A 26,994-nucleotide genomic window follows, 5' to 3' on the forward strand; every position below is an offset into this window, starting at 1 on the left:
CTATTTTCAAAAATATCAAGCACCTTAAGCCGACATAGCCTACTGTTACATGGATCTAATTCCATCAGAATATCCCCCACCACAAGAGCTGGCGTTTTGCCATCCCACTAACCCACTCATCGCTCTCCTTTGATCCTCAATCCTAACATCCGCTAAGACTGTCTTCAGGAGAAGGCCCCTCCGTAGTGTATAATAGGGGCCAGGTCCACCTAAACTTTACGCTTCAAATTGGCCAATTTCCAGCAGCACGCAGAACAGGCTGCGCATCGTGCTTGCTGGGCCCGCTGAGATCGTTGCTTCGCGCCTTTGTTGGGCTGTCCTCGTTCTTTTGTTGCCCACGTAGAAACCATCGGATATGCGGGATGGAGAGAGAATACGGAGATACGCGGGACGTTTCTATGCAGCGCCCCTTTTGCATTGCATGTTGCACAGCCTGCTGAACCTTGAATAGTGATATTGGTCTGTGTAAAATGCACTTCGAGACGAGATGCGGCCTCTGCTGGAGACGGTCTAATTTTTAATCCCGTGCACCACAGCGCCCAGGACAAACCAACATCAGAGTTCCAAAAGGTTATTTTGTATGTTCGGAAGCTGACGTGGCTTTGATCGCGACGTTCGGGAGCTGTGCGTTACCGTGTCTCCCGTGTGAACACTGAAACGCCGCCCTTCAGGTGTTTGTCAACGCGGGCCACATGCGCCTGGGATGACGCTACCAAAAAAATTCGGCCCAAAATTGTTTTGGGCCCAGACGCATCAGGCCGACGTGCAGTATCAAACGAGTTGGCCGCCGCGTGCTCTCTCCTCTCCCTAGTATCGGATCCGGAGTCGGAGCTGAGATCCGCATCCCGAAACCCGGGCCCGCCCGTCTCCACCTCGCCAAGGATCCTTTCCTCTCCCTTCCCGTCCAAGATGGAAGCAGAGTACCCCCACCACCAGGCGGGCCCCTCCTCCTCCTCCTCCTCCTCCACCACCACCCTCCTCTGGCCGTGCGCGACTCGCCGCAGGAAGAGGGGCGAGGACGGCGACGACGAGCTCTCGCCGGCGTCCGTGGCCATGGATCCCGACGCCGACGCGCAGCGCGCCGCGGTACGTGCGCGGCCTCCAGCCCCCGCTTTCCTCCGCCCCGCTCCCCTGCGCGATTATCTTGTTGATCGCTTCCGTGCTTGCTGGTTGGGTTGGGCTGGCGCTTGCTCCCGTTAGTTTCGGTTCTTGCAGCGGCGCGAGGGTTCTTGGGGAGGGTTCTTGGAGGATTGGCGGCCTCTCGTTCGGGTTCGCCGGCCCTAGGGTCCGGAGGGGAGGCTGGGTTCAGGTTCTTTGGACAGGGTGGGGATTTGTTCTTGCCTGCGGGTTTCGGGGATGGCGCTGGTTCTTTCGGGCTCTTGCGTTCTGCTAGAGGGTTTAGGGAGTCCACTTCTTGGTGCGCGTTTAGTTCCTGAATCTGTGCGTACAAGATAGGTTCTTTGCTTCTGAGTTGGTCATCTGGGGGATCAACCCGAGCAATGCGTGCTTTGATGGTTCTGCAACATTCCGTAAATTACAACGTTGAATTATTTTCTAGGAGGGTTTTATTTTTAGAGCAATGGTCATGCTTCATCTTTGGATGAAAGTTGAAACCTTTGTATTCCAAGATTTCCATCGGTAGGAAAGGTGGATGCAACAAAGCCTCTGATAACTCTGTTTTCTTTGGAAAAATCCCAGGACAAGCTGAAAGCAGTGGGAGAGGAACTTGGACACCAGATCCGGGTTTTTTCAAGCGAGAAATTTGCTCTACAACCTAACAAGCTGCCCAGTGCAGATCATGGTACTGAAGCTTCATCTGATTTTGTTTTGTACGGAAACCTTTCTTATCTTTATGCTAGTTCTTTTGTGACATCAAAACATGTTCTTGCAGAGGAAGATGATGACTTTTATGAACTTCAGCCTGCTGATTACTTTAACTTGGTTTCGAACAGGATGGCAGGTACAAAATATGGTTTCGGGTCTTTAAAGTTACTTTAATATCAACTTAGTTTAATATTGGTCAAACTGTATTGTTTTGCTTTCTCATTTACATACTGTAACACTGTTTAAAATGATGACTTTGTGCAGAGCAATCTAAAATGCTAAAGACTCGCAAGATACGGGAGGCAGAACTTGCTGCTCAGCGAGCAAAGATTACAAAGGTAGGGTTATAATGCACATCATTCCTATTTAATTTTCTCACAATCAATTAATATGCAATGCTTCATGGTCCAGTCCACTATATACAAAGAAACAATTTGAAGCAGTTCTTTTGTTCCTTTCTGTGTGAGTCTTAGTTAGCTCCTTTTTAATCCTTCATTAACTGAGAAGTGCTTTAAGAGATGCTTGAAGAGCAGTTGCAACTTTTTTTTAATGTTTGACAGGGAGATATATGTTCTAATTAACTTCTAGCATGTGAAATCGTCTTAAGAAAATATGGCATAATAATATGTAGTTCTAATTGCACGTTTTTAATAACATAGTCTTAGATTTCTTAAATGCACGTTGATTTACTTGTTTTTTCTTCCTTTTCTCTTCCATATTGCCCATAACCACCTTGATTGTAGGCAGTAATGAGGGTGCCATTCCCTGATGGTTACATTCGTGATTGTAGGCGGTAATGAGGGTGAGATTCCCTGATGACCACATTCTTGAGGCTGACTTTCTTCCATCAGAGAGGATTCATAGTCTAGTGGACCTGCTCATGAAAGTACTTGCTAGACCAGATCTGCCATTCTATCTTTGTAAGTTCTGCTTCTCTCTCCTGTCCTGTTTCACCCTTGATCATTCCTTTGTATTTTACAATTTATTTTGGCTGTGATTTGCTATGGTAAGACTTGCTTATATTTATTTTTTCGCAAGCAAATGCGTTGGCAATCATGACAAGTAGGGAAACAGCTATCTGACATAAATAGTTTCACACGTACAAAATCTGTGAAGAAACTTTTAATACATCATTTTGTGCAAAGGGTTTTCTTTCAATTATGAGGCAATTATTAATAAGTGCTATGAGGCAACAAAATAATATTGTAGAAGTGTAAAACCAGTAACAACACTGATTCATTAAGTCTGTACAACAGTAGCTGTCGGTGTTTCGGACCGCTGACTAGTGAATTTGTGTTTGCACGTTTGGCCCGGATGGTGTGCAAGGAAGACATAGAGGTTTATACTGGTTCGGGCGGAATGTCCCTACGGGGGTCCTCCCCTTCCCTTTTATACGCAAAGGGGTAGGGGTCGGATACATAAGAGAGAGAGAGAGATAGAGGTCGCCGAGATCCCGTAGCTCTCCTTCCCTTTACGTGGGTCCCATGGGCCCTGTAGTTCACGGTGGGGGTGTCCCTGCGCCGCTCCCTGGCGCGACGTGCGACGTGTGCCTTCACAGGGCCCCAGGCGTGCACGGCGGGCGACGTGCGTTCTGACAAGATGGGCGGTGTTAGCCCCCGGCGCGTTTTGCGGCTTAACCCCTGGCGCGGCGGGCGATGGGGGCTCACCGTGATGGCCTGTCACCTCCGGAGGTCATGTCGAGGCGTGCCTTCACCTGTTCTCGTGTCAGAGGCTTGACCTCCGACGCGAGCTTTTACTCCCGCGGGGCCTAAGGGCCCCACATCTCTGAGACGGGCGCGGCCGCCGTACACCGGGGCGGCGGGCCAGCGTCCGGTACACTCCGGGTCGGACGGCCGCCCTTGGGGTCGGGTGAGGCGGAGTCCACGCCCTCGAGGTCGGGCGAGGCGGAGTCCGCGCCCTTGGGGTCGAGCGAGGCGTGTCACGCCCCGTGTCTGGGCGTGATGCTGGGCCGTCGACGTTCCTTCAGTCAGTGGGCCGTCTTTGGCCGCATGGCTGCCCGGCTAGGTCGTGCACAGTTTAGGAGGACTAATCCGTGATTAGCTCCCTAAAGACCGTACTTTGGGGGAGGTCCGTGATGTTCGCCCCCGTCAGTAGCAAATGGGAGGTCTCCTCATTTTGCTTTCTTCTAACAGTTTGGTGCCTATCCTGGACCATAATTTGAACAACAGCAGCGTATAAAGTGATGCATATGTTTATCATGGTGCCTATTTTAGATAAATCATGCGCCACTGAACTTGTATGCCAAATGTTTCTTGGGTTGAACTTGTGAAATCTTCTGATCATCGTTGTGATCTGTGTTGTTATTTGGCATGCATTTGACTTCTGAGATTCTATGTATCTTCCATACTCATATCTTAGGCATGTACTGTTTACAATTTCTTAATTCTGGGTCCTTCCAATTCCAAAACAGATACAGTACCTCCAAAGAAGCGAATACTAGACACATCGCAGGACTTCTATACAGCTGGTTTTGTCCCTGGAGCTAATATCCACTTTTCTTATGATCTTCCTGAAGGTATGCATCATCATAATGACTAGTGCCAAGTTAAGAAAATAAACAATAATTACCTGTCATCTGTATGTTTTAAATAGTTATTGCGCATCTTAATAGAAATCAATTTTAGTGTCACACTTTTATAAAACTGTATTTCCTCACGCATATGATGATAATTATCCAAAAATAGTCATAGTTGTCACTTTGTTAGATTTCAGATATTCATGAGTTTTCTAATGAATGGTATCAAATGCATTAAACATTCAGGTTCATATACAGATGAACTAAAAGCAGGACCTTTTCTCCGTGAAGAAATTCAAAATTTAGATGGATTGTCACTTCTGTTGAAACCTGCTAGTCAACCTGATGATTCTAGGATGAACTCGTCTGCTCTTCAGTCTAGTGTACCTCAACCTGATCCTGTACCAACAACAAATAAGAAGCCAGGCAAACCAAAGTGGCTCAAAAGGTAATATTGTTCTCCATTGCAATCTTTTGTTTTGGGGGGCCTTTTCCAAGTCTTTTTTTTATCAATCTTCTAGTTCCACAGTGTTAGTATCTCTGTTCTTGTGAAATTGATCGCATACTTTTGGTAAGAAAGTCCAAAAGTAATCTTCTTTCCATTGTGGTCGAATAGTTAAAAGGAGAAAATAACTTGTCAGGTTTCTGGTGATAATTTCTGATCTTGTTTCGATCAGTGTGCATATGCCCTTATCCAGCATTGCAGAACATTGTTAGAATTTACAGGGAGCCCTGAAGTGGATCCTTACTTGGTAGAGTCCATGTCTTTGGTTAATTTTTGTTTGCCGTGAACTTTTACCTTTGGGGCATAATCAGTTTCATCTCAATGCATGCATCTCATACTATGTTGTGTGTTGAAGCAACCCAACCAAAGGATGTTTTTATCGTGATGATTCTGTTTGCTTGAACACCATGTGTGCTCTACTTCTTTTGTTTCAGAACATCTTTTGATTTGCTAGATCACAACAAATGACTGTTATCTACCTTCATCTTTGCAGGTGATACCACTTGGGGCGTCAAGTATTTGCCTGCCCTCAACACAGGATCACTCTGTCAGGCTTCTAAACACACAATGATTCATGGTTAGCAACTTCAGATTTGAACAGGCTGCACTGCTGTCCTCAAGCTGTTGGGGTGTTAGAAGTGGGTCCCCACTTATGCAGGTGGGAGCCGAGTGGCATGTAAATTTTATGTGTCACGACTCGTCAGAATGGTGCTCTGGCTAAGCGCTTTGCCACCTTACGCGTTGTGTAAACCCCATAGCAACAGTGGAAATAATACTCAGGTGTGCAATGCTGTGCCTGCCTGTGTCCTCACACAATACATTCCACAAAACTGAAAGTGCTCGAGTCGGCCTGAAAGATATACCAAGGCCTTGTTTAGATCCCTTCCAACTTCCAACTTTTTACACTCTCTCTCCATCACATCAATTTTGGGACACATGCATGGAGCAGTAAATATGTAAAAAAAATAACTAATTGCACAGTTTAATTGTACATCACGAGACGAATCTTTTAAGCCTAGTCAGTCAATAATTAGATAAAATTTATCAAATACAAACAAAAACGCTACAGTACCAAAAAGTTCCAAATGTTATAAACATTTGCGATCTAAACGGGGCCCAACAAACGTGGGGTTTCAGATCTGGGGTGCCTAAGCCCATGATATCGTGGCAGGTTGCTTTCTCGTAATTGATGGTGATGGAGCCCTCAGCAGCTGACTTATCTGTCGCCAAGTGGCACGCATTTTCTTCGACTAATAGTGGTCCGTGGACCAGCTACATTCTTCGTGATCGTGATATCTGTGTGTTTCTGTTCAATGTTTAGCACCTGCTGTGTTCTGCGGGTGAATGAATGGGTGTGCTTTGGACAAGAGGGACTCGAGTGCTAGCCGGCTAGGGGAGGGAGGCTGCTTATTCGTGGCTGTCCCTATCGCCCGATGTTTATGTTATCTTGCAATCCTGTATAATGATTCTATCTGGCGTTTCGGCTGTCACTTCCGGAGAAGCTAAACTAGTGCAGCTGACAGAGGCCGCCAACACCGGGCAGCATGTAACATGATAGGCCTGACGTCTGGTCAGCCAAGATGAGGTCGGCGTGATGCCATCTTCTTGAATCCTAGGCGACCGAGATCATGGGGCTGCTGGTCCTTCCCGGTGGAGTGGAGAGTTTGGCAGCCACAAGTTATAGCTAGTCCAGTTGTTGCAGAGCATCCAGGCACCAACCAGTAGCAGAATGTGACTGATCTGGCTCAAGGAAACATGAGCTTTCAGCATTCAGGCCTCGCTGCCTGCAGCCTGCCTTTTGCGTAGCCCAGGCCAGATCCCAAAGGATGTGCTAGTGCTATCGTGCTACGTGTAGAATCTTTATCCGTGAGAATCAGTGGCGGAGCCACCAGCATGGCAAGTCATAGCGGTTGCTGTTATAGTTTACTTGATCGGTTAGAATACAGTAGACGGTAGATTCATGATAAGTAGATTTTAATCCTTGCTCCGCCGCCAGTAAGAATTGATCTCGAGCTGCTGGCTTGAACGGCTTTGCCGCCTCGTTAGAGGAAAGCTACTAGCAAAGTTTGCGTTGCAGCTGCAGCGGTGGTGGTTGGTCGGTAGGATAGCAGCCGGCGGATGTTCTTATTCCCGGGGGGCGGCGGTCATAGTCATAAGTCAAACGGAGGAGGAACCCGTTTTTCAAGCCTCTGCCAGTCAGTGCGCTGACATTTTGCAACGACACCCGCGCAGCAAATACCAAAAAGTCCGTGGACTCCGACGCAAACCAGACGACGAGAACAAAACAACAAAACTGGCCTTTTCCGCCGCGCTCAGAAAAAAGCCGTGGTGCTGCTGGCCTGCTGCTTCATAGCTTCAGTAGATGATCCATCTACTTTGCGGTCTGGGTCCCTGGGAAAGTGGGAAGCGCTGAACAGCGAGTTGGGGATCCTCTTTTTTTCTTCGAAGTAAAAAAGGACACAGGTTAACTGATCATCGTTAAGCTAACTAATGGTACGGCAGCAACAGTGGTGCTCACGAGCCGAAGGCACATGCGGATTCGCAGATCCGGTCGTTGCTTCGTTGCGTGGTGGATCGAGGAGCACGTAGCACGCCGGGCCGGAGAGAGGACGAGGACGAGCTGGCCGCGGCGCGCACGTGACCCACGCGCGCTTGTCATCTAGTACTACCAGAAAGCCGCGGCGGGGGCCGTTCGTTTTCCTTCTGAGCACTGCACGTCTGCACCATGCGGACGGCGAGAGGAGAACCACCACCAGGAAACCACGCACCGACGGCGACGGCGATGGGGTTACGCGGCCTACGGGGAGCGGCATGGCGAATCAGGCCAGCACGCCACGACGAGGCACGTGTACGTGCACGGACGCGACGCGATGCAGCTGCAACGTCATATTCCGTCAGCGTCGGGGGGGCCCGTGGTCTGATAATCCGGCTCGCCGGGGAAGAAATGAAATCCACCTCTGGAGGAGCCAGGCGGACTCGGACTCGGAGGCCGCCTCCTTCAATGGCGGCCGTACCGCGCCGCATGTTCTCGCGGCAGCGCGCCACATGGATCGGCCGAGGACGGAGGACCCATGGGCGAGAAGGCAACAGTCGACACAGATCTGAGCCGCACGGAGATCTGTGAGCTGGAAGGGAGGGAAAAAAAAGCAGAGAGGGGAAGACGGAGCTGCTGGGACGAGAAGGCATGGCATGGCTGGCAGGAGGACAACTACGAGGTTCCTCGAGGCGATTATCGCGTGCTCTGATCAGGGGTTTTCTTCTCGGGACGACCGTGCTCTGATCTGATCATCAGACGATACAAGGTAAGAGTGACTCGCTCACATGTCACAGCTACTAGTCAGCTACGCTTCGTTGCTGTCGAGCCAGCAAAGCTAGGCTAGCAGAGACATTTCTTTATATGGATGCGAGGTTGCTCCTAATAAACGTTGGATTTTCTGACGAACCAGTGAAACATATCGAATCACACGGAAACAGAATCCGTTGCTACTCGAGCTGCAGCGCGTGCTGAGACGACGGCTCGTCTTTCCTGGCACGTGCAAACAGCATCGTCAACGCCGTCGACACGCCCCGGCCGATCCGCTCAAAAACCACGGTATCGGCGGAAGTCCACATGGAAGATCAGGAGGACGCCCACGCGCTTATTGTCAAATTATTCTCCCACCCATCACGTCAAAGGTAAGATCCTCTTTGGCATAGTTTTTTATGGCTTCACGGAGAGTTTCACCCGAAGTTGTGCCAAACATGTATTTGTACCAGTAGTTTCGTCCACGAAGCACCTGATGATGCTGTTTTCAGTTTATACTGGAGAGGAGGAGCCGGCAATCGTATCTTCACCTGACTTCTCTGCAGACCCATATTTTGCTAAATAATTTTAAAAACAGTTTCAGCTCATCAAAGAAGCTGCTTCACCAGAAAAGCTTCTTCAAAAGTTATTTTAGAAAAAACTGAACTATGCTAAACGGGGTCTAAATACATCAGATTGTTTGCATGTGTATCCTGCGCGTCGCTGCCATGAGCACCGATCGGTAGCACAAGAGAAATCCAGCAATTAACAGGGGCCAGCACGTAAACGCCCCCGCCATTAACTTCGTCTACCGTTACCAGTTTCCGCGCCAGGTCACCGGCTCCGGCGGAAGCGGAGGAATCGGGGTTGGTGGCACAGGGCACGCCGGCTCGCGGTCGCGCGCAGGTGAGCCGGGAAAAGGCAGGTAGGTGGCAGGTAAAAGAGGAAACGAAGCCAGGCGACAGACGGATTGCATTGCAGCCAGCGGGGGGAGGCCGCCGCCGTCGCGGTATAAAAACGGGCGGCCGCCGAGGGAGACCAACCGAAGCGGCGACAGAGCGCCTCCCTCCCACCCGCTCCGCTCCGCTCGGCGCTCGCTCCCACCCCGGAAATCTCGCCGCTGGTCAGTGATCTCTCCCTCTGTCTCCACACCCGCCGCCTGCTCCTCCTTGCCTCCTTTTCCTCGCCGCGAAAACGAAAACCCGCGTCTTTGCCTGCTTCGGCGAGTCCGAGGTATCTCGGTTCGTCAGCTTCTGCTGCCGGCAGAGTTTACGGTGTAGAATTTTTCCTCTCCGGGGGTTTGTGGGGTCGCGTTCGGCGCGCCTGCTTGTATGTCGCTCCAGATTCTTTTCCTCAATCGCTAACGGTTACGCGGCGGCGGCGGCGGCTCTGCTCGCCGCGGATCTTGAGCTGCCAGAGTTGCAGATCTTTTTTTCCTTTCCCTCACTTCGGTGAGGGGTATTCTGTCAAGCGGGTTTGTTTGGGTTTTAGCGATTTTCTCTACTCGTGGGATTCGTGTGCGCGCCTCCGATTGTTCTGTCGCTCTGTTTTTCTTGTGGCAGGAGGTGGTTCGTTTCTGCTGCAGCCACGAATTGCGAATTAGCGGAGGTTTTGGCGTATAAAATTGGGATGCTGCAATTTTAATTTCTACTCCTACAATCAGGCTGGACCACAAGTGTGTGCTTCGTGTGCATTTCTTACCTTAAGTGGGTTTAGCAAGTATAAACTCGCCTCAAAGAGTGACGACTTGTACTGCTAATTTAGATTAGATTAGAGTTGACCTCTGGGGTTTAAGTGGATGCTGCTATGTTTACCTTTAGATATGGTGCTTTTAGTGATCTCTGCAGCTAGAGGAATAAGTTGAAATGCTTTTCGAGGATACAATAAGCTGACTACCTTCTGCGATGATACAATAATCTGATGTGCTTTGTCCTAAAAAGCATGAATCATATGCCATTAGATCTAATTCCATTAAATGGAGTGAAAAGGAGTGCGATCTTGTAACTGATCCTGCCCAGTTTTTTTATCCAGTTCTGAGATTGCAGTAGTTGACAAGCTATTTCTAGCACAAAAGATATGGCATTGCATTTGCATGTAACAATTTAACTACAGAAGTTATTCATGTGCCCTGCTAGCTTATTTTGTTTGTTGTTAGATATTTCATTAGCAGTATGAAAATACTTATGGTGACATCTATCATATCGTCTCATTTGGTTAGGTGTATCATTGTAGCAGGTAGAAGAGGCTCGTCCTGTTTATCATGTCAGGAGGATCAGCTGGATCTTCACCATCATCAAGGCGGAACAGCTTTAATTCTTTATCTAGAGACGTAGACCTTCCTTCAGAACAAGGGTGTCTCTCTATTGTTGTACTAGGGGCTTCTGGTGACCTTGCCAAGAAGAAAACCTTCCCAGCACTCTACCACCTTTTCGATCAGGTATCTGACTGCACTTAGTACTAATCATTTCTTGTACAATTTAGATAAACTTAAGCTGTAATGCACATTCAGTTGAGCCATTTCATAGCAAGTAATCAATACTCACTTTCTCGGGATGACCATATCAGAATTACAAGCACGCACAATTATATCTTTCTCCTGTTCAAGATCTGACAGTGTAGATGACAATTTGAAGGACTGGTGGCTAAAACAGATCATGCTTCAACACATGCTATAGTCCATTCATAAAGATATAGATTTAGTCTTTACAGACGCGTGACATCTTTGTAGTTCCTGATTTTAAGAATATGCCCAGTTCTGTGGTTGACACTAATTATCAAGTTCATTAATATATTTATTGAAGTTAATATTCATATGTTACAGGGTTTTATACAGTCTGGTGAAGTGCATATATTTGGTTATGCTAGATCAAATCTTTCTGATGATGGGCTAAGAGTACGCATTCGTGGGTAAGATTTTCAGATGGCTGGAGCTAGTTCTTAGGTTGCATAACACAGCTGTTTTATTGTGCAAAGAGTTTCCCTGTTTTCCATACCAAGACATAAAAACTTGTATGTTTCCATTCTGCTGCATTTAGACATGTGTAACCTCAAAATAAATATTGCTTTGATCTGAAATGCACTGTATATATCACTAGATGTTCAGCAGCTGCGAGGAATTGAAATATGAAAAGGCGTGCGCCTTTACTCTTTGAACTCCAGTCACAGGTGTTCTTTTTATACAGGTATCTCAAAGGAGCCCCGGAAGAAGATCTTTCAGAATTTTTGCAATTGGTAAGTTGTTATTATAACCACACTGAATTAATTATGTGTCACAGACATCATTATGGTAATTTTGTGTCTCAGATAAAATATGTCAGTGGTTCTTATGACAATGGGGATGGATTTGGGAAATTGAACAAGGCAATATCAGAGTATGAGGCGTCAAGCAAATCAGAAAGCTATCGCAGGCTCTTTTATTTGGCATTGCCTCCATCTGTCTACCCTTCAGTGTGCAAAATGATCAGAACATACTGCATGAATCCATGTAAGGTTTATTTCGTATTCTATGAGTTGTTTTTTTAAGAATTTTGATAAGCTGTTGCACTTCATTTGTCTAATAACAAACAAGCATGGCCAAGTTAGTGAAAGCTTCAGCTTCATCAAGATCTGTTTTCTTAGAGCGCCATAAACTTTTACATTGTTCTTCAAACTTTGGGATTTTTTTTCAGTAGTAATAAGAGCATAATTATTTTATGCTTTGGTTCCTACCTGCAGTTCATTTCTTTCTTTATGTAGTGCTTCCATTGGGATCTAAGAGAAAATAAACAACCTGTCAAATATGAATTTGTTTGGAAGGGATACAAAAGACATCCATGCTGTTTATCAATAAATCCAATATTGGTTCTCTCAGTATTAGTATATAGATTTGAAAAATCGAGCACCATGCCACCGTGCTAAATTGCACTACTACATCTGTCAGAGTTTGGGCTTGACATTACTGGTGTGCGTGCAGCTTCTCACCCTGGATGGACTAGAGTCATTGTTGAGAAGCCCTTTGGAAAGGACTTGGATTCTGCAGAAGAATTAAGTGCCCAACTTGGGGAGCTATTCGAGGAACACCAACTATACAGAATAGACCACTACCTGGGAAAAGAGTTGGTCCAAAACTTGGTAATGGCTGTAACTTTGCTTGACTTACTTTCCATTTCACCAACACTTGTCTAACTATTTTAAAACCGATCACATGTTACAGCTTGTCCTTCGTTTTGCCAACCGCTTGTTCTTGCCTCTTTGGAACCGTGATAATATTGATAATATACAGGTAAGCTGATTTGTAGTCAGTAGCTAGCAGTTGGCAACTTTGTTTTGCTGGTATGAGTTCCTTGTACCATAAATGCGGTTCCTTTATCATTCAACAAGGCACTTTTGTAGTTTGTTTCGTAAATTGTTTTACTTGACCTTTTTGTGGCTATAGTCAAAAGCTGTCGTATTTTGCTGCTACAATTTACTAAGGTTTGAAAGGGACCGAATTGAACCTAAGATACTGAAAGCATAGATGTTTTTCCCTAATAGTTTAAACTTATTGTATCAACAACATGTCATGCTAATTAATCCAACCCTGCAGATTGTATTCAGGGAGGACTTTGGGACTGAAGGGCGTGGAGGATATTTTGATCAATATGGGTATGTTCAAGCATAGTTTTCTCCTTGCAAACACTAATTCAGTGTATTTCAATAGCATTTTATGAAGTTTTCTGATCTAAGACCATGCTCTTAGAAGCAGACATATAAATCTCCATGAAACATGCATATTATGCATGGCAATGATGAGAAATTTTAGAAATATTTTGGGTGCTGGTTGGTCCTTATTAATGAATAGATGTATTTGTTATTAGAAACTGTGGAAAATGCATGTTTTCCGTTGTTGCTTAAACTTGTAAAATCCAGGGAAGAAAAATACAATACGGGAGCTGAAAGAGCATGCTTCCCTTTGTCCTTTGATATGGAATTGCAAAAAAGGTTTATGTCACTCTCCTGCAATAGGTGAACAGATGAGTTAAGGATAATGAGTTGATGACTACTGGACGATACTGCCTGTCTCTGTCACATTGCTTAAACATTTTCGTGTTTTTTCTCTGCATTCCTTCATATTTTTCTTTTTGCTCTATAAATATCTGACTCTGCTTCTGTTGCTACAGAATCATTCGTGATATCATTCAGAACCATTTATTGCAGGTAAACATAAATAAGATGTTTTGAGCATTCATATGATATGATTCTGTAATTGTTTTCATAATTGAGTCCAGCTTTTAAAGTTCTAGTATTTTAGGGACTGGACAATAAGGGGCTCTTTTTTCCATACCATTTTTTCTGCTTGCCATTCAGAATACTTGCATATATGGTTTACGTAGCTCATGATAGAATTTCTTGAAGAGTAGTACTATATGATTGTATTTAGGAGTTAACACTATCAGTTATAAATTTTTATTACTTTCTGCAGGTTTTCTGTTTGGTTGCAATGGAAAAGCCTGTCTCCCTTAAGCCTGAGCACATCAGAGATGAGAAAGTCAAGGTCCAATATCTCTTTACTCTCTTCATGTTATCACTATATTGTAGCTCTACCAGTTCTCTTGCTGTGGTTTGATTTTCTCTCTGAAATGTAGCAGAATGAAAAATCTGGTTAGGTTACAGGCCCTGACTGCCCTTACAACTTTTTTTTTCTTCCTCTTAATGAAATATTGTGCAGCTCGCGTGTTCCAAAAAGAAATGTAGTAGAGTGCATCTTATGGTTTTGCTGTTTGGTTAGTGCTTAGAAAAAACAGTTTCTTGTCTATGTCAGGTTCTGCAATCTGTGAACCCTATTAATCCTGAAGAGGTAGTCCTTGGACAATACGATGGCTACAAGGATGACCCTACAGTGCCAGATGATTCTAATACCCCAACTTTTGCATCTGTTGTTCTTCGGGTACACAACGAAAGATGGGAAGGTATCTCTTCCACCCACATAACAACTTCTTTACACATTAGAGTTGAAAAGGCTATAACTGGTATTCGAGAGAAAAAAGGAATTGAAATACTTGCTCTCTCTTTTTCTTCTTTAGTTCAGCATGTCTTTTTCTCTATCGTAGTATCCTTACTTCAAGTATCAGCCCTCTAATATTCATATATGCAGGTGTTCCTTTCATTCTTAAAGCTGGTAAAGCATTAAACTCAAGGAAAGCAGAAGTTCGGGTGCAATTCAAGGATGTTCCTGGTGACATTTTTAAATGTATGTGTATAGAAGTTAATGTTCACGGTGTAGTTAATTCATAGCTTACAGTGGCTACTACCTAATCAAGTATAACCTCCATTCTTGAATATATGACGTTTAGGACAATCAAATTAGTTACAAATGAAGTAATTTGCTTGTCCTAAACGTCATATAATTTAAAGCAGAGGGAGTAGATTTTTATATTTGTAGTATAAAAATGGAGAAGAGTTCCTTTACATAACTAGACAGTAGAAAGCTAGATGGTCTTTCATGAGTTGACCATGAGATCTGAAACTACCACAGGATTGGGTAAAGGTTTGTTGATAGTGCTGAACAGGTAGGACAGATCCATGCATTGACATTGGGAAACAAGGATAGTACTCACTTTAGGTTGAATAAAATACAATGTGCAGAAGGCGTTGATAAAATACAATGTGCAGAAGGCGTGGATTGCCTTTTCAGTATTCACTGAAGTTTGTCTACATTAGCTATCATATAGATAAAATGCGTACGTAGTTAAATTAACTCAAGCTGGTGTTTTTCAAAAAATTAACTCGATCTGAGTTCAGCATGCGAATTTGAATAGTAGGGTGGATGGAGGAACCTCATTGAACACCAAAACAATACTGAGGATAATGATCTTTCTCAGCTTATAGCTTCTTGGAATGCCTCTCTAGTTGATGCTTTTGCAACGAGTATCTTATTTGGTTTGATATGCCGTTCTGTTATGTCTAACTCAGAATTAGAGATCTTATAGTTGAACTGAATATTAATATAACCTGGTGAAGGTAAGAAGCAAGGAAGAAATGAGTTTGTTATACGCCTCCAGCCATCAGAAGCCATGTACGTGAAACTAACTGTAAGTTCTGATATTATCTTGGAGAAAATAAAAATTTGATAAGATTTGAATGTGCAACAGAATTTGTAATATAATCTTTGAACATTGAATCACTGCAGGTTAAGAAGCCTGGGTTAGAAATGGCTACAGAACAGAGTGAGCTTGATCTTTCATATGGGATGCGCTACCAAAATGTCAAAATTCCTGAGGCATATGAACGCCTCATCTTGGATACGTATGTGTCATCCTTTTATTCTAGCATATATCTCTCTTCTTTACAAAGAAATTCTCTCTTCCCATCCAGGAACTGCATATAACTCTGTATACATGATGTCTTATGCTCATACAACCTTGCAAAGCTTTCTATGCAAAGTGACGCTTCTCTTTATTGCATTGATCGTCTGATCGATATCCATTATTCTGCAGAATACGAGGAGACCAACAGCACTTTGTTCGCAGAGATGAGCTAAAGGTTTGTGCCACCCTGCATATTCGTGTCCTTACAGTTACGGGGAGTTTTCTCTTCAGGGACTCTTCTGATTCCTGTCACTCTTAACACAATACCCGTTGGTTCTCAGGCTGCTTGGCAGATCTTCACTCCTTTGCTGCATGACATTGACGACGGCAAGCTGAAGGCCGTTCCATATCAACCTGGAAGTCGAGGCCCCAAGGAAGCCGATGAATTGAGCGCGAGAGTTGGTTATGTCCAGACCCACGGTTACATATGGATACCACCCACCCTTGCATAGAAGAGAGGCCTGTTTCCATGGCCTCATAGGAATTGTGTATCTAGGAAGAGTGCCCTACAATAAAGCAACGCATATATATATCACCCAGTTTTCACTGTACCGCCAACCACGGCATTGTAATAATGTTGTGCTGAATATTCCAACTCCGATATGAAATAAAAATGCATGTTTCAATCAATATGCAATGCGCAGTGATGGAATGCTGTTTACACCTGCAATGCTGATGGGGCTGATAACAATGTTGGAATTGCAATATCCCGACACCTGCTGGCTGCAAGATAGGCTAACAGATGCAGATAGAAATATGCCTGAGAATTCATATCGACCGTCTGAGAATTGAGATGCAAATAGGAAAACGTCTGAGAATTCTGACAGGTGGAATTTGTGGGGCCCAATGCATAGGCTCGATCAGCGTCTTTGCACTGTCAACTAATCATTAGCATTGCTCAGTTGTAAGGTAGGCGTGGCAGATAAAACGTTGGTACGTAATAAACAGCTGAAAAAGGAGAAGCCGACTAGCAGAAGCTAATTTCAACACAAACTTTCACCGGTGCAACATTAAGCTTGCACGGAGGATTCCGATTTAAAGTAGCATCTCTCAGCTACTACAGTCTACAGCTTTTCACGGAATCAAAACAGAGCCCTACAGAATTTTGGCCAATTTTGCAAACAATGATAGAAGTTTATCCTAAGCTAATATTCCCGCGAAAACACTTAGCAAGTAGTAGTAATATACAGTGGAGCACACGGCACTGGCGTCACGCTATCTTCTTGCTGTGGAGTGCCCAGCGTTTCCATTATCTGTTTCAGAGCAAGAGCACTTGCGCTGCAGTTCCGATCAGTGAAACATGACCTCCCTTCCTCCACTGCCTTGCCGAGCTGGGGATCCATGGGCACCTTCCAAAGGAAAGGGACCCCACTTCATTGCACATCTTCTCGGCACCGTCCCTTGCTGCAGACCTGCTGGTTGGGGCGCCCCGCGCACGCCTCCGCCTTCCCCGCGGCCTCAGACTGCGTCCCGGGGCAATCTGCGGCGAATGCAAAACCGATCAAAAGGGGGTCGCTGAATACTTCAAGTCTTCGAGACACAAAAACTCCGCACGAGCGGCGAGATGTCTTACGGTCGTCGGCGTCCTCCGGACGTTGCCGCCGCCGCTCTCCACGGATTCCTCGCTGGCTCGCTGCTGCCGCGTCGACGGGGTTTTGGGCCCCTCTGTCTTTGATCATTAGGTCGATCCAAAATGTTGGTAAAATGAGTTAAAATGATATTTTATCTAAATAATTTAGAAGGAGAAAAGAAGTAGAGTAGCTTGCAACGGTGATTAATTAGCCGGGAGACGAGCGGCTTGGGGTCGTATGGACCGCATCGGAGCATCTGAACCGTCCGATTTCTAACGGATGGTCAGCTGTCGAGGGGAAGATTTGGGAACCTTTTGCTGCTGGAACGGAACGGGCCCAACCCAAATATCTCGCGGGCTCGGCTCCGCACTCTCTCCCCGTCCCTCTAGCTAGTCGCCGCCGGCTAGCCGAAGGGGCTCGCCGCCGCGCCGAGCCCGAAATCGCCGGCGCCCTATTTGCGAAGCCACGGGGCGCGCAGCATGAGGGCGGCGGTGAGCTCACCACCTCCGCACTGCTACTCGAGCCGCCGCGCCACGCTGCTGGACGCCCGCCATGTGTTCGACCGCGTGCCGCAGCGGCGCCTGCCGCCCCTGGCCGCGGGCCTCCGCGCGCAGACCGCGGCGGCGGCCGTCCGGAGGCCCGTGCGGCGCTCGGCCGTGTCCACGTTGGCCCCTGCCTGTCGCGCCGCTGCATCAGGTACTAGAACTGGTGCGTTTAGGCTTCCGCTTTGTTCGGATAAGCTTACTGCTCTTAATGCCCGTGCTTACCTTTGGAGCTGCCTAGTTTGTGCATCGGAGTATAATTTGGTACTTAGCCAGTGGTAGCGTCGTTGGATTGTTTGCATGTGTAGTTCAATGTATTTTCAGGCTTGGTGAGGGTCGGCCCTGATAGTTTGGTGGCCCGGGGTGAAGCAGAAATGGAGGCCTGAAGACACTTCTATTTCTTTAATTCAAATATGAGCAGGCTTTTAGCTTATATATGAAAACATGAACTGTTAATTTGTGCTGATCCAATTGCTGAACAGTATTAGTAAGCGATAGGGAACTAAACTAAAACAATTGTACTAGAACGAAACAGAGGCTTCGAGAAACACATAAATGGAACAGGGCCCCAAAGTTTTGGGGGCCCTGGGCGGTCGCCCTGGCTGCCACAACTACAGGACCGGCCCTGGGTGAGATACTGGGGGGTTTAGGACTGTAGTTATCTTTTTGCGGCACAAAATGACAGTAAGCAGCTAGCATTCTGTCAAGCAAACTGTGAAATTACTTAATTAGGGTCTCGTGGCATTAATTTTAGAGTGTTTTAAATGGTAAAAATGAAGAGATGGAGAAAGATGGGAGAATCAGATGGTTTTTAAGATCCCTGAATTCATAATTATACCCTCTATGTAATGTAGTGTTGAGTGCTGACTACTAGTGCACGAATTGAATTCAACTCGTCTATGTGCTTCATATTTTTTATGCTGGTCTGTTTGCAGTCTTGCTTGCTTTCATTAACCCCCTGCAACTAGTTGTTCATATTGTTTTTGTAATTTGTAGCTGCCATCAATTCTGGAAATAGACTTATCGACACTTAACCTTTATTCAATTATGTGATTTCGCTTTAGCTTTGTAGGAGTAAATATAGTAACTATGAACCTCTGGTTTGAGGAGAGTGATGAATTGAATGTGGACTGAATCACCGCAGCCATATGTTCTTGCATTAGGTTTTTTTTTTTTGTTTCATTTTCGTCTGAATTGCATATAAATACATGGAACAAAATAGTATTGATGATGGTTCGTCTGAAACTGGAACTAGAATGAATTGCCTGATGAATGCAACACACCTTGAACTTGAAAATGCTTAGATACACATACAGAAAATTTGAGGCAGGAAAAATAGTTCCCTGTTACTTGTAATGCCAACTTTCCTATCTGGTTGGGACATCATAGCAATTTACATTGGTTGGGAGATCATAGATATTGCACGCTGTCGCTGTTGACTTTCTGGAGCTTGCTTCTTTGTAGTTGACACCATTGCTTGAGAGTCTGGGATCTCTATAGTTAGCTTTCTTGCCCAAATCTTCACTTGTCCCAAGCAACGTCTTCTTGCTGAAATTGGGTAAGGTATAAACCCTTTCTTGCAAGATTCTACCATGCTTCATTCAAGAAGTGAAGCGAGTTCATATAAATGAAGCATACCATGTCATGTACTGCATGTTTTGTGGTTAACCGTTCTTGTTGAGTGCTTCCTACATGCTTTCCCAGATTAACTTCTCACCTTTGTTTAGATACTACATACATCATCATCTCACATGATCCCTAACCATTGAACAGTTCCTGGTTTGTTTAGGACATTCCTGCAAATCCCAACAGCCTCTTCAACTCCTTGCGCGCGTTTAACTCCATCTACATTCTCGCCATCAAGACGAAACTTTGAAGGCTATATTCCACGAAGCTGCTCAGGTTCATCATTGAAAATCTATAGCAGGTCATCACCGCTAACCCTGCAGCCATCTTCAGCTCTCATGGTGTCGTCCCAGCTCACCTCTTCTGACGTGGCACAACGGTCAGAGGAATGGTTTGCTCTCCGCAAGGACAAGCTCACCACAAGCACCTTCAGCACAGCCTTGGGTTTCTGGGCCGGCAACAGAAGGGCAGAGCTGTGGAATGAGAAAGTTTTTGGACCAGTGGACATCAAGCTGGCAGATACGGCCAGGTCTGCCATGGACTGGGGCACAAATCATGAAAGTGTAGCCATAGAGCAGTACACAAGCATCACAGGAAAATTTGTGGGTACCCTCGGCTTCGCGGTGCACACAGAGGCCAACTCCGGATGGCTGGGAGCCTCACCCGATGGAATCCTTGGATGTGAACCCGATGGCGGGATCCTGGAGGTCAAGTGCCCATTCAACAAGGGCAAGCCCGAGCTCGCCCTGCCGTGGCGTGCCATGCCTTACTACTACATGCCGCAGGTGCAGGGCCTGATGGAGATCATGGACAGGGACTGGGTGGAGCTCTACTGCTGGACGCCCAACGGCAGCAGCCTGTTCCGGGTGCCCCGGGACCGCGCGTACTGGGAGCTCATCCATGAGGTCCTGCGTGACTTCTGGTGGGGCAACGTGATGCCGGCACGGGAGCTGGTGATCCTGGGGAAGGACGCCGAGGCAAGATCCTTCGAGCCGCAGCCCAAGCACCGGCTCACGAACCTGGTGCTGTTTAGGAGCAGGAAGCTGGCCTCAGAAGCCAAGCTTTTGTGTATGGATGTTGGCGGCCATGTAGAATTCTTCCAATGAGTGGTTCTGCCGATGATTGTACACTGTATTGTGACTATTCTTTAAATTAAATCATGAATGAATGACTCTCCAAGCTCTGCGTGATATCCCTTTATGTTTAAAGAGTGTAATCTTGCACCGTATGTCTTGTGATCATTTTGCGTGTTCGTCAGATTTGAGATTTGCATTCGCTGAAAAGGATATATCAAACAATGAGCCAGGTGGATTGCCCGAACGTGAAGTGCAGATGTACTAGTTCTCTATGGTTTTCCTATGTGACAGCTCTTCTTTTCTCAAGTGGTTTCCTGACACCAGGGACTACCTGCCTTGCCCATTGTAACTTGCAATGCTTTCGCGTTGGCCTTTTCTTCCGCTTGTACGCGAAGGAGAAGCAATCTGACGGGGACAGCCGTTGCTTGCTTCCTGGATATTCTCATTCCCTCCGTCCTGGATGTCCAAAACGGCAAAACGGATTGCTCCTCTACTCCTCTTATCCATCCAATCCACCTGCCGGTTGCTTCCAACTTCCGAACTCTCAGGAATCCTTGTCTTGCCTCGCCTGCGGGACAAGCAAGGCTGTTTGGAAACCATCCATGGATCATGTGGCCGGCACCTGGCCAAGACCATTGGGCAGGAGACAGACCAGATCAAAACTTTTCCAAAGCAAGGCCCTAACTGACCGGTAAACCATGCGCTCCGTAAAGCGTTTTGCTGGTTGTAGCGCAGCATGCCGCGCTCCTGCCAGTTTTGTGTATCTTAAGCCGTGTGCTCAGGAGAGGCCAGCACCTGTCTGGCTCAGCATGTTTCTAGTGCGCCACTATAATTAGAGTAGCAAGAAGCTTCTATTCTGGAAGCCAGCGTCGCTCGCGCTTCCTGTCCAGAGTCCATGACCAGAAAGGCACCCATTCCACATGTCGAACGGAACACAGACATCTCTTGCGCTCCTGCAGAAGTTGTTTAAGCGACCAAGCGTCTTTTCCGTCCGGAGAAAAGGGACCGGACACTTGGTCACAGGAGGCAGCACTTGGTAGCATGAAAACATGACAACGAATATAGCAAAAGGGGGGACACAGCCTTTCGCATGCTGTGTTTCAACTTTCATCAGCACTCAGCAACAACGGACGTCAATTGATACGCCCAGCAGCACAAAAAGGATGGATACATTTTCAAAACATGCCAGAATGAGATCAACGGCATAACCACCAGAAACATGAATCTGGCACATAAAGAAAAGAGGCACATGAGAATATGAGATCACGACAGACAACAACCAGAAACAATCTCCAAACATGCATCTGGCAGTAAGAACAGGCGCCTGAGCAAACACAGGAGCGATAAGACACTAGCAGCTAAGTTAGAAGTCAATTTTATTCGTTCGAATGTAGCTGGTACACAAGTCAGATGGAGCCATGTTTCCACATCCCAGTCGGCTACTATTACATTTGTCAGATAACAAACACAGGAAGGTACATCAGATTTTATTTTGGGGGGCTGCCGAAAGCAAATTTATAACTTCTATCTGAAGTTCCAAGAACAAGCAGCCCACCGGAACAATCTTACGCGCAATACTTCCACACTCCTGAACACTTCACATTCCTAAGGGAAACATTCCTGAAACAAGATACAGAACATGATAAGCAAATGCTCCCAGGAACTGAGGCCCTGATTCAGAAAGCAGTATCCTAGTTCCTAGTTTCATACAGACTGAACTAGTACAAAATTGCTGCATTCCAAAAGAGGCCAAAAAAAATACTTCAATGAAAAATATAGCATCACCTACCTCCGTTGTCAGTTTGGCACTACCCACTGCTCAGAGTTTAATAGCAAATCCATCCTTTCACTTTTGTTTTCTGGTATTTTTTATTTTTTTTCTCTTTTTCTTGCAAGCAAACATAACATACCATCTGCTGCACTTACACTGATAGCAAACTATATCTTTCTTTTTTGTTCTTTTCCTTGTTAGAAATATTGTCAGGATGGCCCCACATGGAAGGAGGCATCGGCAAAAGAAATGCTATGTTAGGACTGTATCCATCCGATGGATAAAACAGAACATCTATTTTTCAGAGGGAAGTGAATCTTCATGCGGCGGAAAGATAGGCTGACAGATCCGGCAGATGTTCTCCAGAAGAAATGTCTCGTGAAACTCATTATGCACACATCTCCCACACTGCATACATCTTTTGATACAAACAGCACACCCTCGGCAAGCAGATCCCCTGTTCTTGCATTCCTCTGATGGGCAATCAAAAACAAGCTTGTAATTTGGACAACGAGGGCATTTCTCAATATCAAGAGCATATTCATCATGAAGATCTGGTATGAAACAATCAGGAACATATCCACCCTGAAGATCTGGTAGATAACAATCAGCATGAAAGATCCGTGGCTCCTGTTTGTGCAATGCCTGCCCCTTGTCTATTTGCAGCAAGGACAATAACTCCTCATATTGCACTTCTGATGCAGTGAAGCGGTTTGCAACTCTGAGTTTCTTAATACCAGTATCTGCTACCATATTAAATGACCTCAGATTGTCAAGAAGACCTTGGTAAGTTATCCGGAATGCGCCAAAAATGCCCAACTGTAACCAAAAAAAATAAGAGGAAGCTCAGTAAATAGAGAACTGTGAATTGCCCCTAAAATGGTGGCACATCTTTTCATACTGGCCCAAACTGCTCATGCAACAAATCCAAAATACTACACATAGATGAACATTTCAATGAAAATTTCTGAAGTCTTTGCTTCAAAATTAATTAACTCCTCTTTGTACTCTCTTTCTGCAAAAACATGCAACATTCTCAAGCTAACTGATACCAGTATGTATGTCACAGAGCATGTATGTAGTTTCCTCTTAACTAGTTTGCATTTGAGATCATGGTCTGGCAAATATATGGACAGATGAGTACAATTAGCTAAATGAAAAGTAGGACATGTAAAATTTAAGATTTCAGTCATCTCATAGATCAAACAGATAGCTGGAGAAACTGAGAATATCTAAAGCAGTAGCCATGCCCCAAACATGTATATAAGAATCAAATAACATTGAAGATCATCATATCACTAACATTCAAACTGGATATTTACAGCTGTAAGTACTGAAAATGTATCCAGAGCAAGCAGAAGCATAACACAATTGATTTTGAGCTATAACGAAGAATCTTGACAGAGTTACACAATCACATAAAATGGTATAGTGATATAATAACACTGGACTGCCAAGAATATGGTAAGATACAAACAGCATTCATTAGTAAGGTATAATAAATAAAACTATTCAACTGCAAGACATGAAGCAGTCACGTTAGTGAGAAATGTTTGCAAGAGGACCACACCATACTAACCTTTGACAACTGTAGATTACTTTCTAAAACAGCCTTCAATCCCTGATCCGTGATATTCATGCAGCCCTCGAGACTTAGGCACTGCAAAGAACCCAGGGACTTTTGTGTGAGGCACAGAAGATCAGCATCAGAAAGCTTCTTGCCCAAGTCCGTGTCAATATGGAGGCATTTCCATAAGAATGGTTCATTCCGAACAGCTGAACGCATTGACTTGCACACCATCTCGACAGAGAGGATGTCACGTAAACCAAGATAGCCCAGAACATACACCATTCCTTCATGTGCATCATTTCCCTCCTGGACAGGAGCAGCATCAACTGTATCACAGTATGCTAAAGTTGCCTCGCAAGAGCTAGATGGGTCCTCCATGGACCCAGTAGGCTCTGAGCAGGACGCATTAAGAGGCAACCGTGAAAATTGGTCCACGCCTCCACTACCAGAGAGGCCTCCAGACCCAAAGGAGCCCTCAAAAACACCCGTATAGCCACCAGTATAGCCACCAATCCACGGCTCCGGATCAAACACAAAAGCCTGATTCAAGTAGTAACTCAGGTCGGCGAATAAATCATCATCGCCGCCATTTCCAAAATGCCCAGCACCGGACATGACTGTGAGGTCCTCGATGCAACTGGCGATTGCCACAGTGAATGAGGTCTCCAGGTTCATCCCAAAGGGGTCCGTGGGTAAGAGATCCACGGGGTCAGACTCCACCACCTCCTCCTCCCCCAGCTCCAGCTCCAGGTCATCCCACCACAGCGAATTCACCCCACAGGATGACAGCGGGGAAGCCTCCTCCGACCGGCACCCACACCCATGCATCATGCCGGCACAATCATCAGTCGCCAGGAGCGAGCGTGACGAGCAATTCAGCGCCATGCCCTCCAAACTCCCTTCCACTGCCTCCTCTCTCTCTCTCTCTCTCTCTCTCTCTCTCTCTCTCTCTCTCTCTCTCTCTCTCTCTCTCTCTCTCTCTCTCTCCTCTTTTTTCCCCTTTTTTCTCCTTTTTCTTTTTTGATTATATCTACAGAGGACGATAGAACACGCGGCCTAGATCTCCTCAAAGAGAACCCTCTATTCCTGGTCCGGGCCGATCAAAAAAACACAATCCCTAGGACCAAAAACTTCACCGAGCAATCTCGATCATGGATCCCAATCCAATCCAATAGCAGAGAAACTAGGGGGTCCCAAAAAAAACCTAAACCGAATCCCCTCCCCCCTATCAACCCCCGAATCTAATCACCCGACATCACCAACATCCAATCGACCCGGATAATCACGCCCAAATCGCGAGAAACAACAACCGCTCCAAAGCAAAACACCCCTCCCAGATCCCCAACACAAACCAGCAGCAACAGTGGGAAACCGAAATCCCCAAACCGGCACGAGGCTCCTCGGGGCGGGGCAGGCGGCGATTGGGCGACTCGGCTGCAGGCAGATGCAGAGCTCCGAATGCGGCGGCGGGAGGACGGGGCGGGTGGTGTGTCTGGCTGGGATTGGAGTGGAAAAAGGGAAGGCGAAGCGGAAACCCTACACGGGACGCAGGCTAAGAGGAGGAGGGGGGCGGTGGTGGTGGTGGAGAGAGGGCGGTGGCGTGGGGGTTCCGCGAAAATCTCGAAGCCTCCTCTTCCTCCTCTTCCTTCCCCTTGGCCTCCTTCCGCGCCGCGCCGAGGGTAGCGGAGGAGAGAGAGGTGGGCAGGGAGGGGACGAGAGGGTGTGGCGGCCTCTGCTCTGGTGAGGGCCGGGGCAGCGGTCGGCTGGGCGAGCGCGATCTGGTTTTTCTACTCGCGGACGCGCCTCCTCGTTGCGTTCGGGTGGGGATTTCCCTCCGTCTGATGCGCCTCGCCCGCCCGCCCGCGGCCGCGGCTGGCGGCTGCGAGGGTTCGCGCCGTTGGGGCGCGGGTGGGGCTCGCGGCGGACCGCGCGAGGCGAGGGTTTGATCGGAGCCTTGGTTTTGAAATTTGGAAAACTCCGTGGGCTTGGTTTCGCATATCTCTTGGATTCCACAGTGATACTGGCAATCCTAAATTCACGGCCATTCTAGATGCCACGGGAGAGTCTGAATCCGAGAAGAAATGATCCGATAAGGTTCGAATCGCCCGATCTACCCCGCGTGCCGCAAAAGAATAACACAATAATAAGACACGCCATATGTGTGAGAATGGCGTATCAATTGGACATTTTGCACACACGCAAATGTAATTTTTTTCAAGATTAGTCAGGAACATTTTGTCTATTTAAAGTTTTAGAAAACATGCGAAAATGAAGAAAATGGATGAGAGGAAAAATGTACCTTTACATATAAAGCTATGCATGATGCTTTCTTTGATTCCTCCATATCCGATCATCTTTCTAATGGCAAATCATCTTCTTCACCTCTCCGAGCAAAACAAAGGGATAGCGAGATAGCACAGCCAACTATAGACGATACATAAGTCTAGCGATTAACTATGAGTCTGTACATTGTGCTTCTCTTAATTCATCCAAATCTGATTCCCCCTTCTAATTTATGAATTATTTCCCCAACATCATCTACAAACAAGCGGTAGTGCAGCAAAAAAGATAGCAAGGTGACACCACCGACCATAAAAACCGGTAGATAGGACCAATGATTAATCCTAAATAGATAGATGTGTGATTAAATCGAATACCATATAATGTTAATCAAAGTCTGTGTTTATTATGGATCTACTATATGCAACTATCGGAAACAATAGTAGAGGAGGTAGAGAATGAATGAAAGGAATCCAAGTTTAGACGGCGGCGCTGAAGGTAAACAATAGGCAAAGAAGATAGATTTACTATCTAGTACCACGAGATGTTTATACCTACCTCGATAAGCCGGCGGCGCTAGAGGAAGAGAAGAATGGAAATGCTAGGGTTAGTATTGCGGGGATCACCAGAATACCTAATAGTTGCCTTGGTAAGCTGGCGGCGCAAGAGGAGAAAGAAGGGTGGAAAGGCTAGGGTTACTATCGCGATACCATCGGGATATTTATAGCGGTCTCGGTAGACTACCGGTGACTAGAGTTATAATTGAACGATACCGAAACACTGTCTCAGTGAGTTAGCGGCATCAAAGGAGGAAGACCTGTAAAAAAGTTAGGGTTGGTACCACCAAGGTATTTACAAAATTGAGAAATATTATTTTAGAATGAAATTCATTTATATGGAACGAAATAATACATTACTCCCTAAGCCTCGTGAATATCGCTTGCCCCCTCTTCTCATAGACGCGTGTTTTCATCAGAGTGTAGGGGCTTCTATGCAAAAGAACACCAGCCATCGGCCCGTTCCTTCCCTCCATCCGCATCTCCCGGTTCGGACTCGTATAACGCCGGGTCTCGCGCCCTGCCACG

The 26,994-nt window shown here is 46.1% G+C and overlaps 4 protein-coding genes and 1 long non-coding RNA gene across 9 annotated transcripts; 3 read left to right on the top strand and 2 right to left on the bottom strand.

Moving 5' to 3' along the window:
• The first annotated feature begins 882 nt into the window (after positions 1-882).
• Positions 883-5,731, top strand: LOC112899677 (plant UBX domain-containing protein 1). 2 transcript variants are annotated; one of them, XM_025968250.1, is made up of 8 exons: positions 883-1,086; positions 1,699-1,795; positions 1,892-1,960; positions 2,089-2,162; positions 2,615-2,744; positions 4,256-4,360; positions 4,607-4,808; positions 5,359-5,731. In XM_025968250.1, the coding sequence occupies exons 1-8, from the start codon at positions 910-912 to the stop codon at positions 5,360-5,362; spliced, it is 858 nt and encodes a 285-aa protein (XP_025824035.1). In that variant the 5' UTR covers positions 883-909; the 3' UTR covers positions 5,363-5,731. The 2 variants fall into 2 exon arrangements, with proteins under 2 accessions (XP_025824035.1, XP_025824034.1); XM_025968249.1 differs by having other exon boundaries at positions 885-1,086; positions 1,699-1,801.
• Positions 5,732-8,928: 3,197 nt separating this feature from the next.
• Positions 8,929-16,103, top strand: LOC112899672 (glucose-6-phosphate 1-dehydrogenase, cytoplasmic isoform-like). Of its 3 annotated transcripts, none has more exons than XM_025968244.1 (16): positions 8,929-9,271; positions 10,367-10,585; positions 10,970-11,055; positions 11,331-11,379; positions 11,452-11,632; positions 12,101-12,258; positions 12,341-12,409; positions 12,713-12,771; positions 13,287-13,323; positions 13,589-13,660; positions 13,928-14,075; positions 14,261-14,356; positions 15,127-15,197; positions 15,296-15,411; positions 15,603-15,648; positions 15,755-16,103. In XM_025968244.1, the coding sequence occupies exons 2-16, from the start codon at positions 10,409-10,411 to the stop codon at positions 15,923-15,925; spliced, it is 1,536 nt and encodes a 511-aa protein (XP_025824029.1). In that variant the 5' UTR covers positions 8,929-9,271; positions 10,367-10,408; the 3' UTR covers positions 15,926-16,103. The 3 variants fall into 3 exon arrangements, with proteins under 3 accessions (XP_025824029.1, XP_025824026.1, XP_025824027.1); XM_025968241.1 differs by having other exon boundaries at positions 8,930-9,271; positions 10,381-10,585; XM_025968242.1 differs by having other exon boundaries at positions 8,930-9,271; positions 10,384-10,585.
• A 351-nt stretch (positions 16,104-16,454) lies between these two features.
• On the bottom strand, positions 16,455-17,376 carry LOC112899680. Its single transcript, XR_003230088.1, has 2 exons — positions 17,047-17,376; positions 16,455-16,953 (listed from the first exon to the last, which is right to left on the bottom strand). It is a non-coding gene; the product is annotated as an uncharacterized LOC112899680 (long non-coding RNA).
• Positions 17,377-17,384: 8 nt separating this feature from the next.
• On the top strand, positions 17,385-20,402 carry LOC112899674. 2 transcript variants are annotated; one of them, XM_025968246.1, is made up of 2 exons: positions 17,385-17,752; positions 19,360-20,402. In XM_025968246.1, exons 1-2 carry the CDS (start codon positions 17,524-17,526, stop codon positions 20,316-20,318), a joined length of 1,188 nt encoding a protein of 395 aa, XP_025824031.1. In that variant the 5' UTR covers positions 17,385-17,523; the 3' UTR covers positions 20,319-20,402. The 2 variants fall into 2 exon arrangements, with proteins under 2 accessions (XP_025824031.1, XP_025824032.1); XM_025968247.1 differs by having other exon boundaries at positions 17,385-17,740.
• Positions 20,403-21,647: 1,245 nt separating this feature from the next.
• LOC112899673 (F-box protein SKIP14-like) lies at positions 21,648-25,523 on the bottom strand. Its single transcript, XM_025968245.1, has 3 exons — positions 23,639-25,523; positions 22,078-22,878; positions 21,648-21,908 (listed from the first exon to the last, which is right to left on the bottom strand). Exons 1-2 carry the CDS (start codon positions 24,512-24,514, stop codon positions 22,354-22,356), a joined length of 1,401 nt encoding a protein of 466 aa, XP_025824030.1. The 5' UTR covers positions 24,515-25,523; the 3' UTR covers positions 21,648-21,908; positions 22,078-22,353.
• Between the last annotated feature and the right edge of the window lie 1,471 nt (positions 25,524-26,994).

This window comes from Panicum hallii, chromosome 7, assembly GCF_002211085.1.
Source record: "Panicum hallii strain FIL2 chromosome 7, PHallii_v3.1, whole genome shotgun sequence".
In the NCBI taxonomy this organism is placed as follows: Eukaryota; Viridiplantae; Streptophyta; class Magnoliopsida; order Poales; family Poaceae; genus Panicum; species Panicum hallii.